We start from the raw sequence: 17,580 nt of genomic DNA on the forward strand, positions 1-17,580 counted from the left end.
TTGATGGTAGCAGCATACAACATAAGAAAAGTCAGAACACCATGTTCCTACACCTTTCAAAGTGACACTGAGGTCCATAAATCAGCTACTCTGCATTCCTATCAAAATTATCAATTTGCTGTAGTATCAGGGAAATCATTTATGAAAAAATGTGGAGTTGTGTCACATTCCACAATCTATCCACATGTAAACACTTCAATTGTCGGTATCAACATTAACCTGTAGCTTAGGGAGGGGAAAAACAAAAAACCTCACCACACCGTTATCCATATGTGTCTTTGTCCATTGTCTCAAGATACTATAGTGTATTGTTAACAACACATGTTAAGGGGGGCTTCATGCACAAAGGCTACCTCCACAAAGACTGTAGACAGTTTGGGTTGTTTTTGTGTAATCTGTTGCTGTTTGAAGATCTGCTGTGTAGGTGCTAATGTTGCTATTTATTCAAACAGGTTATGAGGAAGAGTGTGAGTCCATAATTTTTCAATTACACACTGAGGAACTACAACTGTAGTTGCTACCTCACACATGTCACGACCCCTTTGCAACAGATTACAGTAGGCTATTTTGCTGTGAGATTGGATTACCTTTCTCTACATTGCTGGAATAAAAATCCCCTTCAGTTATAAGTAATTTGTCCCTCTCTCCCCCTTTTTTTCCCACTACCAGTTTTGGAAGCTTAAAGCCCCATCTTCAGGTGGTTCCTACAGTTCCTTATCAGCTGTTGAGCTGTGTGCCTCAGTCAGTATACCTAGGCTGCCATGTGTTGTTTGGTGTGGGTCTGACTGGCCCAAATGCCACACATTCGGGATTTTTAATTATTTAGTGGAACATGACAATGGAGTTTCAGTTTCTGAAACCGGCCGTGCTATAAAAAAGGCAAATTACGAGGGCTATCCACAAAGTACATTATGTTTTGGAATTAAAAATAAAGTATTGGAAATTTTTTTTATTACATACAGATGAAAGCCACACTTAAATACTACTTTTCTACATAGTTGCCATTTAAATTAAGGCACTTATCATAGTGATGGATGAGCTTGGAAATTCCTCTATTGTAAAATTCGGCCGCCTGCGCCTTCAACCACGTGGTTACCTCTTCTTGAAGCTGTGCGTCGTCATCAAAACGCTGCATAGCCAACCACTTCTTCAGTGCTGGGAATAAGTGGAAGTTGCTCAGTGCCAGGTCGGGACCGTACGGCGGATGAGGAAACAACTCCCACTTAAAAGATTCGAGAACTTCACGAGTGGCATTTGCCGTGTGGGCCCGGGCGTTGTCGTGAATCAGCAAGATCTTTGAGCCCGACTTTCCCCTGTGCTTGTTTTGTATTGCTCTTCTGAGGTTGTGCAGAGTTTGGCAATACCTTTGAGTGTTTACTGTAGTGCCTTTTTCCAGGAAATCCACAAAAATCACACCTTTTCTGTCCCAAAAGAAAAGGTAACCACGTGGTTGAAGGCGCAGGCGGCCGAATTTTACGACGAAGGAATTTCCAAGCTCGTCCATCGCTACAATAAGTGCCTTAATTTAAATTGCAACTATGTAGAAAAGTATTATTTAAGTGTGGCTTTCATCTGTGTATAATAAAAAAATTTTCCAATACTTTATTTATTTTCTATTCCAAAACGTAATGTACTTTGTGGATAGCCCTCGTACTTACAACTGAAGTGAGTTTTTATTCCAGTAACATGTTCCTCAGTTGCAGTTTTTCTTCTGGTCAAATATTTTCTTTATTGAATGTTTCAATATTGCTTCACCAGCATTTACTCCATGATGTAAAAGTATGTATAGACAGATCTCATAATTATTTTGGTGTGTAGATCATACGGTGAGAAGAAATATTTTGATTCATAAACAAAGCAATCACAGAAGCAAGCACCTATTATTTATAAATGCAGTGAATAACAAACTTCACAAAGCTAGCACTGATACTTTGAGTGCATGCATCTATTTTGGAGACTTATTTTTAATATAGTCATTCATAAAACTTGAAAAATTTCAGGGAAACTACATTTTCAAACTCATTCTTAAACATCTTATTACACTATGAACACTACAAAACAAATCTAATGAATTGTGAAAATGGAAGTGGCAACAACTATAACTTACCTTAAATTACAATATTATTGGCTACATGTTATAAGTTTATTACTATTTCTGTGTAGAAATATGCACTCAGTATACTATTAACAGTTAAAACAGTCTCTTTTTCACACCAACATGCAATAGATAACACAATGCTTGAATTTAATGGCAAGAGCATGCAACATCTAGCAGAAAGATTAGCTGAATATTAAAATTAGATTAAAATATAGAAGACATTGCAACCCCCCCCCCCCCCCCCCACACACACACACACCAAAAAAGGACAACTTCTACATGTATTTGCTGCTTCCTTTTCTATTACTTAAAATATAATGTTGAGCTGTCTCTTTGAGTGCCATTGTGAAAGACAGCAGTATGTTGCCTGTCTTCCTTCTTACAAACTGTGACTTGTGTGATTCTCCCTATCTGATCCTGCTCATATCGCTGGGTAAGAGAGATATCAATAATATTTAAGACAATCCTTCCAGGAATAACACTGATATGTCAATTAATTTTCACTGCAATTGCCTCAATCATTGTGCTGATGATTATTCTTTCTAGAACAGTTCTCGATTAAAATTAGCTCAGCCATCATTAACACATCACGTAAAACACAAGAATTTTATATAGTCTTGTGTGGATATCAATGCAAGATGATTTGCAATTAGTTTTATTTCCTGGATTTCAAGATAACATTGTAGAAATGCAAAGCACAGATACCTGTTGAGGTTGAGCTTGAATCTGAGGATTGTTGAGGACATGGAGCTTTCCATCCGGCATTTGCACGAGCTGCTGACCTAAAAAGTAAGAAAATAAAATGATTTTATTTCCTTTGCGAGAGTGTATAGTGGTGTGCAAGTAAGGAGACAGGTGGTGGGGCGAACTGCAGTGGCAAGGATCAGTGCAGTCCATGTTGCTTCAATCAATAGTGTCTTACTATAGTGTATGCCTGTAGTGTGCAATTTGGGGAGTGCTTAGAACATTAAGCAATGATTTTCATGTTAGTTTAGGTACGGTGAAAGTACATAGCCACTGTAGTATTCCTTATGGATGGCATAATGCAAACATGACAGTGTCAGTTTTCTGAGCACATAAATGTTTGTGGGGAGAGCCAGAAGCAGAAGCCGTGGCCTGATGTGACGCTTACCCCAACGCTGCCAGTTACTATGGTAGGCAATGGATGCAGAGTTAAGCATGGGACAAAGACAGAGGGCACATTGGTGACACTGTAAAGTATTTTCTACACCTCTCTGCACAAGACACATCACATGGCCACCTTCGTAATTGCATACCACTACAATAAGTGAAGTACAGTACCACAAAATTAAAATAAAAGAGAATTCACATTGTTTAAAAAGATACATTTTTTTAAGAGGGCACATATTTAACATATCTGATGCTGAGAGGCAGTTTATTTTATATCTGGTCAGCTGCTAATGGAAGGGATTTACTGGAGAAACTTGTGCTTTAGAGGAGGAGGATGATGGTGGGAGTTTTAAATTAATTTAGAATAAAATACTCGAGTAGTTCCTGAATTTTGTTAATGTATCAACACTATATTTCTAGGATGCAAAGGAGATACAGATATAAAAATAGAATGCGAAAACAACCCTCATCAACCGATACAAAATTACCAATGTAGATCTTATTAGCGCCCTAATTTATCTCTAAGACTTATGGAGAAATATAGATTTTTAAAAATTTGTTTAATAACAGAGTGTATGCCACATCAAAGTACCCAATAAGTTAACCATCCTGTAAAATGAAGATTATATACACAAATAGGGCAATTATATAATACACAATGTCCAATGTTGAAGTTAGTGTCATGGAGCCATTAGCATGGCTTAGGTAATGATTTTGACCAATCATTTTACATGAACTAACATGCATGGGCTACTCACCGGCCCACATTGTAACAGCCTGATGAGTCAGTGTTGACAGTCCTCCAGATTAAAGTTACCTGTGTTTATCAGGGTGAATGGTGAAGATATCTTTCCAATGAGGGCAACGGATAAAGCAGAAAAGATTCTTGTCAAGTCCAGCATAATTAAACCTGGATTTTTGGCCAAAGTAAGATCTTTTGAGAAGACTGGTATTTCTGCTGGGGTTTGCTTCTTAGAAGATAGTATGTTGAAGACATTGTTAGTATCCTGCAGAGGACACTTGGGATCAAGGTAACATCTGTGAGTTACCATGAGGCTGAATAGGGGAAGCGGTGAGTTTACATGTAATGGTACTCACACGTAGGAGTGGGATGTAAGTAGCTCACATAGCACCCAAAGATGATAAATACAACACTGTCCAACTATTGGAGAACAAGGGTCCAACTGCAGAGATAGAGTACAATAAATTACTGTTACAAAGAAAAGTTACTTTGTGAAAGGAGCTGAAGCCTTATAGTAAGATTGGCTTTTGTGACTGGATGGAGGGCAACTTGAAATATTTGTGGTAAAAGTGACAGAGTTTGAATAAGTAAATGTTCATGGCATGACTAGTTAAATAAAAATTTGCTAAGGAGGAGAATCTAATCATAAAATAGCAACAAAGCAAATAAATTTATGAAAGAAGTGACAGTTGTGACAAAAGACGGCACAAGGTATTTTGACCTTTAATAATGGTATAGATGGTGAAGGATGCAATAAGATGGGTAAGTGATCGTAGTGGAAATGTACAGCTGAGAAACAACATATGCAATTGTAATAATACATGCACAATTGAGAAATTTTAGTTGAAAGTGTTAGCTATAGGTATGGCGTGCTACCCATATCGATAGGAGAAAATTAAGGATAAAAAGTAAATTTAATGTACAGTGGTAACAAAACACAATTCTAGCCACATCAAGTGGTTTAAAATCCACCAGCTTTCGGCCAAGTTCTCCTCAGCCATTGCCAAGTGGTGTCTGTCTTTTGGTTGCTGCTATCGTCCTTATGCAGCCACACTGCCTTCCGAGACGTCACTGGTGTTTTCTCCACCACCATGTAAGATAATGTTTTCGTTGCGCACCTGTCACACCTACTTAACCTTCTGACGGCCGGGTCACAAGCCGTGCTTAGCTGCAGGCCGCCGTCTTTATTGAGGGTGTCAATACAAATTTTTCTCTCTAACACTTCTTTTATTATGTTGCCCCAGAAACTATTAGTCCGTTCAATAACAGTTGTCTTGTTAAATGCAACACAATATCTGTTTTCTAGTGCATGCTCTATTACCACAGATTTCTCAGGGTATATTTTTTCCTTCAGTAACCTGGCAAATCAATGCACAGCGATGAAAACTTGAACTGGAAGAAGCATATTAAGTTCAGCTGCTTTTCCTCTTCATACAACCTCACGAGACATTTTGCATATTTCCGCTCAATAATGTCATACAGAATAATTTCCTGAAGTAATTGCACAAAAGCGAGCAGTAAGAATAATATGTGGTGTTCACCCACCAACGTTATGTTGGTACTACTTCAATGAGCTAGGCATTTTAACTGCGCCATCGCAATACGTAGATCCACTAATGAAACTGATCATTAATAATCCATCAGAATTGGACAAAAACAGTGATGTACATACCTACCACACTATAGGGAAAGATGACCTTTATTACCAATTGTTAAAGCTGTCAGTGGCTCAGATACACACACACACACACACAAACTACGAATAAAAATAATTGTGGGTTCATTAATGTTCAAACTAATCAGCATACATATGCTGCACATAATTTCAACAAATGTATCGTCCAAATGCTCTATGGAACATTTAACTAACTAACTAACATGAAGCACTGAGGAGACATGGTCAGATGTGAAAGCAACTTCCTACATATATACACCACTGGCAGGTATTTAAGTCCTTAAAGACACTGTTCTCTGTAACAAGTAGAATGGTCACTAGAGGGAATTAGCATTGTTCATGTTTATTGTTATTACCTGTCCAGGTTGGGTACATAAGGGATGTGAACAGCATCAGATACTGAGTGATCACTCTGATGGTCATGAATGATTACCCTGAAGGACACGAAGATGCCACATACTTGCGAGAGACAGGGCTTGACAGGAGCCTCACTGAGGATCTCTATTTGGCCAGCTGGTCAAATCATGCAGTTACCAGATCTGTAGGCATGCAGATGTGACACTGACCCAATGTTGAATCCCATAGGAATGTGAGGGCAGTCACAATTGTCGTCTAGTTCCAGTTGATCCTGTCTGAGTACCAAAAGAGAAGAGCACTGTATTGGGCACTAATCTGCACCTGCCATGCAAGAAAAAGTAATGGACTAACTGCAACATTCTGTGCCATCCCACACAACTGGTCAGATACTAGCAGAAGCCAGACTATGGAATTACCATCCCAAGCTGCTGTTAACATCACAACAAAAACAAATTGCATTTGGAGTAGTTCCTTTACCAGGAAGTATGGACTGCCGAAGAATGGCATAGAAGTGCATTCAGTGATGAATCACAGTTTGCACTAGCCTGGATGACCCCTGTCAGCAAGTATGGTGGCAACCTGGGTAGAGATCCCAGACTTCCAATGTTTTTGAGAGACACAGCACTGTTACTCCCAGTACTGTGGTGTTGGGAGCCATAGTTGAATTCAGGCCACGGTTGGTATCGGTTGAGGGAACTCTTATGGCACAACAGTACACTATGGGAATCCTTTGTCTTCATGTTGTACCTCTTATAGGGCAGTATCATAGTGCCATTTTTCAACAGGACAATGGTAATCTGCACACAGTACGTTTCTGTGTGAACTATATGCTTAATGTTGAGGTATTCCCATGGCCAGGAAGATCTTCACATCTGTGCCAGATGGAACATGTGTGACCAATTCAGACATCACCTCCTTCCCTGTAACCGTATCCAGGATTTCGAGGACACATTAGAACAGTTGTAGGGCAATATGTTTCAAGAGAGGATATGAAAGCATTGTGACAACATCCTTCCCAACTAAATCAGTGCATGAATAGTGGTCAGAGAGGGTGCAACATAATACTAATATGTTGGCACATACTCCCAAGTCCTTGATCAATTTTGTAATCACTGAAATAACATCATATACCCTCTCAACCAATGAAGTTTCATATCACTTCCTCCTCCCCTTCTGGGTGTTTCACCTCTCTCTCTCTCTCTCTCTCTCTCTCTTTCTCTCTCTCTCTCTCTCTCTCTTTTTGCAGGCAGTTTATATTACATTTCCTTTTTCTTCTCTTAAAATTTATTTGTAGCAACACTTAAATGTTTCTGGTTTCTGCTGGCTTTATTGACAATAAGAGTTACAGATAACAACATTTTTTTTACAATTATTTCATTTGTATTAGAAAATTCAGAGTGTATGAAGACAAAATTCTGGGGAAAAATAAAATATGTCTTGTAAATGATTAACTTACCAGGCATCAAACCACGGACTTGTAATTTTCCATCAGGTCCTTTGACAATCTGCACGCGCTGTTGATTTGATGGTGTCCCTGCAAGGGAAAAAAGTTCAGTTATTTAAAACACAGCTTCAGGAACAAAAATAAAGTCATCAGAAATGTCTTAATCAGCAATAATTAGAGCTTCAGGTAAAAGCATAACCGATTCTCAATCTATGAAAAACAGTCCATGCCTAGTGTGGTCAATGCTGCTATAGTAAATTTGTTACTATTTCCTTGTTGTGTTTGTATTTTTCATCCCTGTTTTATTATATGGACAGCTCAGTGCCACAGGTGACCAACTGCCTCTGCAGCTAATTTTGAGATGGGTAATGGAACTAGTGGGCAAGATCATGGTCTATGAGGGCAATTTTGGTACTGTGTTATTACAATGCTGCCACATGTGAACCAATGTGACACTACAAGATCACTTATGGTGTGAACACTGTGACACTGCAAGATGTCCCATGGTGCGAGTATCGAAGATTAGTAAGTGTGATGCAAGATGGTCAATAGAGAGAATGAAACACTGTCAACTTCTGACTTTTCTTCTCCCATGATGATGGTACATACCAACTGGGGAAATATACCTCCAGTGATAAATCTGTTATGTTTGTTCATTACACCCTTGAGAGATAGCTGATGAAAAATCAAGTTAAATGATTTTTGCTTGGCAAAGCACTTAGGTCATTTGCTGCTATGTGCAACAATGTTTTGACAAAGGGTAAGTCATTATTTGCTATTTTTTGCATTTCAGATCAATGCGGTCTTAAGCAGAAAAGAGATCCCAGCTGTCATAAAAAGGTTATCAGTAAGAAACTCAGTGAATCATGACAGCAATCATATCAAAAAGGTGAAAACTGGATAAATCCATAGAAATAAAACTTAAAGCAAGTGACTATTTCAAGCTCGTAACGGCCTGATATATAATGGACTCTTGTTAGTACATCTGTTACTATCGTGTTTTCACAAACAGAACATCCATTTTTGGAAGTCTCAGTCCCAACAGAATTAAAAGCATGTTAAACTGCCTTATTTGTGCATTCTCCCTGACAGCTTAGCACATTCTAATCTGGGGATATCAATACTGTTTGGGCAACTTTTGCAGCTGAGAGTTGTGAGAGTGGTAGGTGTACGATGTTCATGGCGGCAAGGTGAGGAAATATGCAGGCAGACAATGCTATTCACTGCCTGCACTTCTGCAAGTCGAACAGATTGTTTGCTAGTTCGTATAGGTTGGTAGTAGCTCTGAGAACTTCTGTCTTCTGTAGTGGACAACAAACTGAACAGCATGTCATTCAGTCACTGTCTCCTTTGTTCGTGTTTAGCGTTAAGTCTACCCCCTTTCCCTCCCACCAAGGTCAATCTCTTTCTTTCGTGTGTGTTAAACAGTCCACCAGTTCAACATGGATAAAAAGACAGTGAGCCTGTTTACCAACAATGAAAAGTGGAGCATTATTCAGGAAATGGACAAAAATTCACACAAGAAACAAGCTGATATAACATGAAAACTGAGCATTCGTCCATCAACATTAAATAGTGGAGAAACAAAAAAGTGTATGTACCATATTTAGAAGGAGAAAACTGCAAACAAAAATGAGTGTGCAATGGTCAGTTTCCAGAACTGGAAAATGTGCTACTAAAGTTGATAAAATAAGCTGATGCTTCAAACATTTCAACTGAAGATACAGTAGTTCATGCTAAATGCGACAAGAGTTGGGACTCACAGATTTCAAGGTGTTCAATAGCTGTATTGAAAGGTTCAAGAAAAGGCATAATTTAGTGTATAAACGAGTTCTAGGTGAGCCTGGAAGCATAAATGATGACACTGTTCAGTCATGGAAAAATACTCTTCCCTCAGTCACAGAAAATTACATTTCCAATGACATTTTTAATGCAGATGAAATGGGCTTATTTTTTCACCTTCTGCCTGACAAAACTCTAGTGTTCAGAGGAGAAAAATGCCATGGCGGAAAATTTACTACAGAGATGCTAACTGTTTTATTATTCTGTAACAAAAGTGGAGCAGAAAAGTTGATGCAGTTAATTGGAAAGGTGATGAATCCACAGTGCTTAAAAAATGTGCAGGCATTTCATGTCAATATACGTCTAATGCAAATGCATGTCTAACAACAACTATTTTCAAACAATTCTTGCCTGCCTGGGATGCAAGATTTGGTATCGACATAGGAAAAACATCCTGTTTATTAACCTGTGTACACCACATCACCAAGTTACAATGTATCTATGTAACATAAATGTAGTTTTTGTTCCTCCAACTTGTACAAGCCACCTTCAGCCACTTGCCCAAGGCATTACAAAATGGCTGAAACAGAAATCATTTAAGATTCTTGTAAAGAAGAGGCTGGCTCCCTCTACAATGAGAAAGTTTACAATTTTGGATGCTATGTATTTTGTAAGAAGTGCTTGGGATTCCGTGCAAGAAAGCACAATATTAAACTGCTTCACGAAGGCTGGTTTTCATCAGATACTGGTACTTACAGAAGACATAATGCCAGAAAACAAAGCAACGGCAATTGAACAACAGCAGCAAATAATGGGATGAGAAGAAAACACTGACTGTCTTAGATTTGATGAATATGTTGATTGTAATTAAGATACTGCCATCTTTCAGTCATGACATCTGAGGATGTGTTGAAGGAGCAGACGACAGACAAACAGGAGGGAAGTGAAGGCAAGGATAAACCAGAAACTTTACTGGTTCCTACAATGTCAGAAGCTATTGAACCAATGGACACAGTTAAGTATTATGTTTCGAGTTTTGAAGTCGACGAAGAAATGATGAACACATCAACCAAGATGGACAACACAACATAAAAACTATTGATACATTTTTCAAATCTTTGTGAAGACTTATGTTGTCACGTTATAGTATAGTTAGGCTAACAAGATGTACAACATACCGATAGTTTGTTGAAATGACAATCCCTATTCAGTTACCAGTAGTGATTCACTAACAGACACACACTAAATGAATGATGTTTGTTTATTTTTGAGAAGTGTAATAAAATTGCAATTTTAGCATATTTTTATTTTTTCTTCATTACATGCCAGAAATGTATTTTGGATGTTAGAGAGTGCACTCACGTCACATGACTTTCCTGCATTCCAGCTAGCTGATGGCAGAAGTGTACTCATCCTGTATGTTGGATTTAGCCAATGTCGTCATATTTAACACATTTTTGCTTCTTGTATACTAACACATAATATTCAGGATTCCTGGGTTTCATAATTCAAAAATCTTGAAAAATTGCATTTTGAATTAGAAATTATCATTGTAGCACATCATAACGTGTGATCCCATATTACGCCAAGTATGGTACCTGTAATTCTGCATTTCCATCGACAAAAAAATCAAATCACTGCCAAATTACGTATTTTTCAGTAGTTCGTTTTCCTGCTTATGATGTTCCAAATCTGCAGTCCTTTCAAATATGTGCTAACGAAATTCCACTGTACTGGAAATCGGATTGGAAATTCATCACCAATTGGAGGGCATGTGATGGTTACTAAAATATGGATTTACCAAGATATCAGTCTCAGAAATCCAACCCAAAGATATTGCAACAAAGGATCATGACATAACAAATTACCAGATGCTAATGGGATATACCATATTCTTAGTAAGAAGTTTTACTGGGGAATGTTGTTCATTATAGATGGAATTATAGCTCTGGCATTAAAAAAAAAGGAAGAAAGAAAGAAAAGAAAAAGAAGGAAAGGCGACGAGCCTGCCTGTTTCAATGAGCTTGCCTGCTCCCGCTGTTTGAGGAAAGCCTGAAAGACATGACAAAACACCGAAGCATAGAGAGGAAATAATCCTGAAATTTACTGATTCCTTTACCATGTACTACATACACTACAGTAAGAAGGACAACATGGATAGAAAATATTTACCACCAGAATTGAATATGTCAGTAATATGCAACTTATATGAAACAAACTGCGCCAATGAAAGAGACATTACTCTCTCAGACATAAAAATAAAGTATTTTATATTCATATTCTAAATACATTATCTGGCATACCACAATGTTATATTGTATCGTCCTAGACCTTCATAATGTGTGTGTTGCACATGACTGCATCCAATTACATGTTGAACCAACCCGTGTCACAGTTAAGTTCCTTCTCAAAAATTCTAGAAAAACTCTTCTATGACAGGCTTTTAAGTTTCATAAATAAATATGCACCTCTTACAGTACAACAACATGGTTTTAGAAAGTCTAAATCTACACAGACAGCAATTTTCGAATTCTTAGACTGCATTTTAAAATCCCTTGATCAACATAAATTAGCTGCAGGTATTTTTCTAGATCTATCAAAAGCCTTCGATGTCCTGGACCATAACATTCTGCTCGAAAAATTAGCAAGACGAGGAGTAAGAGGTGTAGCACATAGCTGGTTGTGTTCATACCTAAAAAACCGCAGGCAGAAAGTATCACTTCAGTATGAATTCAACAAAATGAATTAAAACAACAAACAACTCCTTTCTTTCTAGGGAATTACCAATAAAATATGGTGTACCACAGGGCTCAATCCTAGGTCCACTACTCTTCTTGATTTATGTGGACGACTTAGTTGAATATATGAGTCCCACAAAAACTATCCTGTTTGCCGATGACACCAGCATACTGCTCACTGGATCCAGTCCAGAAACTTTGTGGTCCACAGCAGAAAGTTCTATGAAAAGACTCTCTGAGTGGTTCACAAAAAACAAACTCGTTATAAATACTGAAAAAACTGTGTGTGTCGATTTTCATTTAACTCCTCCAACTAATCAGATGTCTATTCAAGCCCAATTAAAAAATGATCCCCTAGAAAATGTAAGTGTCACAAATTTCTTGGGTCTTTGGGTTCAGCAAGACTTAAAGTGGGACACACATATAAATAACTTGTGTAGAAAACTATCTTCTATGTGCTATGGCCTAAGAATTTTAAAGGCTACAACAAGCAAAACAACAGTACTGCAGGCATACTATGCACAGTTCCACTCACTAATCCAATATGGGATCATTTTATGGGGATACTCAACCCACAGTGTAAAGGTTTTTAGAAAGCAAAAAAGAGCTTTAAGAATAATTTGTGGCCTTAAAAAGATGGAGTCTTGTAAATCCTATTTTACTGAGCTTGGTGTTCTAAATGTTCCAAGTTTATTCATTTATGAAACTATCTTGTTCACTAGGGACTACCTCCTGAAAACAGGCAAACTGCTACAGAACAAAAGTGTACACAACTATAGTACCAGAAGGGAATCAAATATACATCAAAAATATCACAGAACAACCACCTATCAGACGAGCATAATTAACATTGGTGTAATACTACACAATAAGATACCAGAGGAAATAAAAAATGCTACTCATCCAATATTCAAAGCTAAACTAAAGGCATTTCTAATAAAGCACTGTTTCTATTCTGTCAGAGAATTTCTGAATAAGTAACAAAATTAATTGTAGTAGGTACCTAATTTTAATTGCTAATACTATGTATTATTGTAACTTATCTTTGACCTGTCCAATATCAATTGTACAATTTGTGCTATATGATAAAACTGGACCAATAAAAAATCAAATCAAATAAAATAATTTTGCACACAATTTATGACACTAATTATTACTATAATATTTACTATGTGGCAAAATGGGTCTGTCATAACTCCAGAAGGAATATTACATTTTGACAAGTTGCAACATTCTCACAGTCAGATATTCCATGATCCAAGAAGTATTTATTCTACTATAACTACATTCATGGACCACAAAAGTTTATCAATCAGGTTATTAATTTCATTTAATTGGACAGATAAAAAATCTACTCACCAAGCACCGGCAGAGCGCACACATAAAAGACTGTAGTGATTGGCAGGCTTTCGGAGTCAGTGGCTCATTCTTCATGCAGAAGGGATGAAGGGGAAGGAAGAAGGGTGAAGGAAAAGGACTGGAGAAATCTAGGAAAAGAGGTACATTTCAGGAAAGTCACCCAGAACTGCAGGTCAGGGGAGACTTACCCTTTGGGATGAGAAGGAAAGACTGATTGTTCTCAGGTTTTCAAATTTCATCTGATGCAGTCCCCAAAAATCAGTCTTTCCTCCTCATCCCGAATGGTAAGTCTCCCCTGACCAACAGTTCTGGGTGACTTTCCTGAAATGTACCCCTTTTCCTAGACCTCTCCAGTCCTTTTTCTTCACCCTCCTTCCTTCTCATTCAATCCTTCTGCCTGAAGAAGGAGCCACTGGCTCTTAAAGCTTGCCAATCACACCAGTCTTTTATGTTTGTGTTCTGCCCTCACTTGGTGAGTAGACTTTTTATCTATCCAATTAAATTTTTTTTATCAATATTTGATTGTTTTCGAGGTTATTAATTTCAGTCAACAATGACAATCTTCAGACCTAAATAAAAGCATAAAGACTTAGCTTGACATAAAAATATTTCCAAATTACACAAGTAACAGAATCGGAAATCATTTAGAGCAAATATGACACCATTTTCATATCTGAGCAGACACAGTATACTACACATATTGTGTCACTATATATATAGATGGCACAGTCATAATAATTAGCCATATAAGCTTCATGCCCATTTTACAAATTTTGACTACCATGAACAATACTGTGATTATATTGCTGTGCAGCAGCGAGTGACATGTATGCTGTCTGGCATGTAGATTTGCGCTGCACATCAGTTTACATGACTTCAATAGAAATATTCTTTTTAATTCAGTGCACAAAATCTTTCTGGTAGAATTTAGTGCAAATAGATATAAAAATGTGAATGATTGTATTTACATATTATAGAATGAAATGTAATGAGAAAGGAAGCTTTATTAAAATAGAACTATGTTACAACAATAACACCGAGTTATTGTACAATGCAATCACTCTTTAACACAAAATCTCAATTGTTAATAGAGCAGAACAAATAACCCCTCACGCAAGTGCACACATCATGCCCATGCAATCCACTCATTAAATGGGAGCCCATGACTTGTTCACAATAACATGTAATGAAATGCGCAAATGTCATTGGACATAAACAGCACTATTTGTCACACATCATCTATTTGTGAGCTTCAGTTCAATAAAATGTAATGAGGAAGGAGGCTTTATTACAAATATTATACTAACAATGTAACGAGCAATATACAGTACCATTGTACAATGCAAACTATCATTACACAAAGTTTGCAGTTTGTTAATAAAGCAGAACAAAAACTACTACTTTCTCAGGGCACATGCTGTGTCTACACAAACAAACCAGCAAATAGTATCCCAAATTCATTACAAGCCACACCCACACAATCCACCCATCAATCGGGAATACACAAATTGTGTTTATTTTTAATAAAGTCTCCTTCCTCATTACATTTTATTCCTTATAACTTAAGCACTATCACCTGCACTTTGATATCTACAAGGTACATCCAACTTGAAAAGTTGTATAAAAAATAGAAAACTTCGACAATGTGTGTATTTCTTTGTTATTTTTTAATGGTGTCCTAGACCTATTATCAGATGGAGATGGCATGCCTGTCTTGCGAAAATGGGATGCTGGGGATCAGTGAAACAAAATGGCTGCACTCTTGCAGGTTGCACCAATGAGGAGCAGCGATATGTGATCAGATTTCTGTTAGCTGAAGGGTTGAAACTAGTCAAAATCCAGCATTGGATGGCAGTGCAGTATGGCAAAAGATGTTTGAGTATAACGCAACTCTATGAGACTGCAGACAAGTTCGAACGGGTGTGACAAGTGTTGAAGATTCGCCAAGCCCAGGACGCTGTGTCTGTACAGTCACAGTGAACAACACTGTGTGAGCTGATATGGGGAAACAGGTATATTATGGTGTGTGATATTGCAGTAACTATGAACATCAGTGTTGGATCACCCCTCCATACTGCTCATGACATACTGACGTCTAAGAAAGTGTGCACAATGTGGGTTACAAAACACCTGTACATGACTGAAGGGGAGATATTTCTTCACCATATTGTAACTCGCAATGAAAGTTTGGTGCATTTTTTTGGACCTGATCAAATGCGGGCTTCAATAGAGTGGCAACATTCTTGAACATTAAATGTTGAGAGGTCAAAATATGAACAGTGGGACATATGCAAACCTTATGTGTGAAAATCTGGAATCAGCAACCTTGAGCAAGCAGTGTGGAGTGGTGTCCATTTACATCCTGTTACCGCATGACAATGTGAGGCCACAAACTGCTAGAGTCATATTACATACCATCAATAACCTGAAGTTTGCCTGCTTGCCCCAACTCCCATATTTCCAAGACCCAGTATCTTCAGATTATCACATTTTTAATCCACTGAAAAATGCTCTTTGTAGCTCAAGGTTTGCTTGATGATGAAGTCCAGGCAGCAGTGTGTAAGGTGTAAGTGGTTATTGCCCCCCCACCCACCCACCGCCACCCCAAGATTTCTTTGCACCTGGAACTGAGAAGTTTGTCCAGCACTAACATAATTGCATGGAACTAGAGGGGGATTACATTTAAAAATAAATTAGTGTTGTTTTCTATTCTCATAATACATTCTTCTTCGGGGGTCTATTGAATGACTCTTGTACTTGTACTAAATTCAGCAGGAAATATCTTGTACACTTAATTAAAAATAATATTACTACTGAAGTAATGTGAACTGATGTGCAGCAAAGACATCTAGCATGCTAGAATGTAGACATGTCACTCACTGCAGTATGGCAGTGTAGCTTGTTTCCTCAAAGTGTCAATATGTGTGTAGCAATGGTGCTCATGGTACTCAAGATTTATAACTTCAGGATGGAGCTCGTATGGCTAGTTATTATGACTGTACCACCTACATACAGAGTGATTCTTATTAATGTTTAAAAACGTCCAAAGCAATGTAGATGATGCTGAGACAAGTAATTTAATATAAGACACATGAAGACGCAAATGTCAGAAAATAAACCAAAAATGGATACCAAATGTTGAACATATGACATTATCAGATGACATACCTTGCCACACGAGTAGTGGTGGAGCCTATCTGTCTGTCCCACCTGCTCATCCCAACCCAAGTCAAGTATTCATGTCGGTGTGGCTCTGGGCCCACATGCACGATTTTAAAGCATGGAGCTCAGGGTTCAAGGCTCGTGTATGGCAGGGAGCATATTTATTATTGTGTTAGACAATTGTGTGTTTACATGGAGTAAGATTTATTACTTTATTTACAAGTCTCGTGGTCTTTGCCAGTCTACTGTAAAGTAAAACAACAAAAACCTACCATATTGCGTACTGTGTCAGAAGTAAATAAGTATAAGCTTCTAAATTGCACCATTACCAGTAAATGTCTACAAGCAAAAAAAGAAGGGACAAAAGAAAAGAAACACAAATTAAGAACAGCTTTTACTTGATATTTGTGCAAGTTGGAAATACCTGTAATTAAAGTTACGTCTGTACACTTACTTCTAGGTCTAAAGACAGTCATAATTGACTGACATTAAAAACACGATTGCTGGTTTTACAATAAGATAAATATTACATATTTCCCACTGCCCTACATTTTTTATTTCATTCTGGACTGTACCATTAGTTTATTTCAAAACATTGTAAATGGCACATAGTCACTTTTTTCACCCTTTATTAAGTTCTAATTTCAAATTGACAGTTACTGAGGAATCTCTATGGTTACTAACAGCAAGATTTAAGGGGTTTTCAGAACAAACAGTTACTGTCATCTCAGTACTCAGCAATAGAGTTCTTCATACTGTTTGAAGAACTGTAATACACAGGAAGCTGTAGTAATTGCTGCAGACCACAGGTTGAAGTAATTCGTAAATCCACTTGCATTTGCTATTATCTGGTTGAACCAGAATATTCACTAACAAAATATTGTATCTCTTTAAGAACATGGCTGCTATGGCTCTAAAATGGAGCCTGCTTGAAAATTAATAGATAACGCAAGGAGTAAAGGTAACAACAAAATCACCGTATAGTCCACACCCTGAGTAACTGACAGGTGCAAAAACAAGACAGAGACTGTTGCTAACCTGTGGACAAATTGTTCTTCAGAACTAATAAAACAACACACTAACATCTGCATG

At 37.6% G+C, this 17,580-nt stretch overlaps 1 protein-coding gene across 1 annotated transcript in view; it reads right to left on the bottom strand.

The window, feature by feature from the left end:
- Positions 1–17,580, bottom strand: part of LOC126249437 (nucleosome-remodeling factor subunit NURF301) — a 320,790-nt gene that overhangs the window by 62,850 nt on the left and 240,360 nt on the right. The window contains exons 25-26 of the mRNA XM_049951093.1: positions 7,460–7,537; positions 2,804–2,880 (exon numbers count right to left, since the gene is read on the bottom strand). Of these exons, the coding sequence (XP_049807050.1) occupies positions 2,804–2,880; positions 7,460–7,537 (155 nt within the window). The remainder of the gene's footprint in view (positions 1–2,803; positions 2,881–7,459; positions 7,538–17,580) is intronic.

Source organism: Schistocerca nitens, chromosome 1, assembly GCF_023898315.1.
Source record: "Schistocerca nitens isolate TAMUIC-IGC-003100 chromosome 1, iqSchNite1.1, whole genome shotgun sequence".
Classification (NCBI taxonomy): Eukaryota; Metazoa; Arthropoda; class Insecta; order Orthoptera; family Acrididae; genus Schistocerca; species Schistocerca nitens.